General features: G+C 41.1%; 1 gene segment (V, D, J or C); it reads right to left on the bottom strand.

Moving 5' to 3' along the window:
- Window positions 1–254: 254 nt before the first annotated feature.
- On the bottom strand, window positions 255–745 carry LOC135532759 (immunoglobulin kappa variable 4-1-like). The segment is given in 2 exon segments: window positions 255–589; window positions 697–745. Coding segments are annotated over 2 exon segments (384 nt in total).
- Window positions 746–1,266: the final 521 nt, after the last annotated feature.

The following is a 1,266-nucleotide window of genomic DNA, read 5'->3' as shown; positions in this document are numbered from 1 at the left end:
GTGTTTTCAAAACCTCATAACTTTTAGATGATCTTTCAGGTCATAACAAATATAATGAGTCGCAACCATGATGATGATGATGATGAGGGAGAACATGTGATTTGAATTACGCTTTCTACCCTTATTCAATGTTTCCTCGCTGCTCAGTGTTCCATGTCACTGTCTCTTCCCCCTCAGCACCTGCAGTAGGTCCCAGCTGTATCAGTACAGTCACTGTACAGTCTGACTGAGGGAGGTTTTTGTACAGCTCTGTATCACTGTGTGAACACATTTTTACTATTGATGTAGTGGTAACTCTGACAGTAGTAATCTCCTGCATCTTCAGCCTGGACTCCACTGATGGTCAGAGTGAAGTCACTCCCAGATCCACTGCCACTGAATCTAGATGGAGTCCCAGACTGAAGGGTTTTAGCCCAGTATATTAGGAGTTTAGGAGCTCCTCCAGGTTTCTGTTGATACCAGTGCAAATAGTGTCCATTGCTGTTACTGTATACAGCACTGCTGGTCTTACAGCTGAGACTGACTGAGTGACCCACTGAAACAGCTTTCACTGCAGGAGTCTGAGTCACTGTGACCTGGCCTCTGGACTCTGAAACAGAGATGCAATGTATATTTATAATTTAATTGTTCATTCATTTGTCCAGTATAAAATAATTCCTTTATATTGTCAGGGTAATTTTCTGTAAATTATATTACCTTGGAGACAGAGGGCAAGTGTCCAGATGAAGATGGTGATAAAAGTCATGGTTGTTGTGTGTTCTGTTGTCATGAAGGACAGCTCTCAGTCATGAAGTGTTAAACTCACAGGGCTATAAACACTACCAGAGCACTGACACATGTGCTGGCTATGCAAAGCCTCCTCTCTATGCAAATGATGTTCCGAGGGACAACGAACACCATCAATGAATGATGAAAACGGCTATCTCACGTGTTATCTAAAAATAGCGTATGAGTAAGCAGGTGTCTGTGCTTCCAGAATTCTAGTGGCTACTTACAACAGACAATCTGTTGAGCATAAATTAGGATTTGGTCTCAATCTCTCCCCAGTGGTTAGAGCTGGTAACAACATAAACCTCAGTGTTTCAGTGAATCTAGATAGATGTTAAAACACACTGAGAGAAAAATATACCTCAGAAATGATACAGAAGCCAAACAGTCAGGCAATCAAACTCCGCTCAAAGGAATTTCATCTAAATTGGTTCACTTGAAAAAAGGACTAAAGCACAGAGTTGGCTAAAACACAAATGTACATAAAATACACATATA

This window comes from Oncorhynchus masou, unplaced genomic scaffold (genome assembly GCF_036934945.1).
Source record: "Oncorhynchus masou masou isolate Uvic2021 unplaced genomic scaffold, UVic_Omas_1.1 unplaced_scaffold_2012, whole genome shotgun sequence".
Lineage (NCBI taxonomy): Eukaryota > Metazoa > Chordata > Actinopteri > Salmoniformes > Salmonidae > Oncorhynchus > Oncorhynchus masou.
The sequence above is the reverse complement of the archived record's forward strand: the minus strand, read 5'-3'. Positions and strand labels throughout refer to the sequence as shown.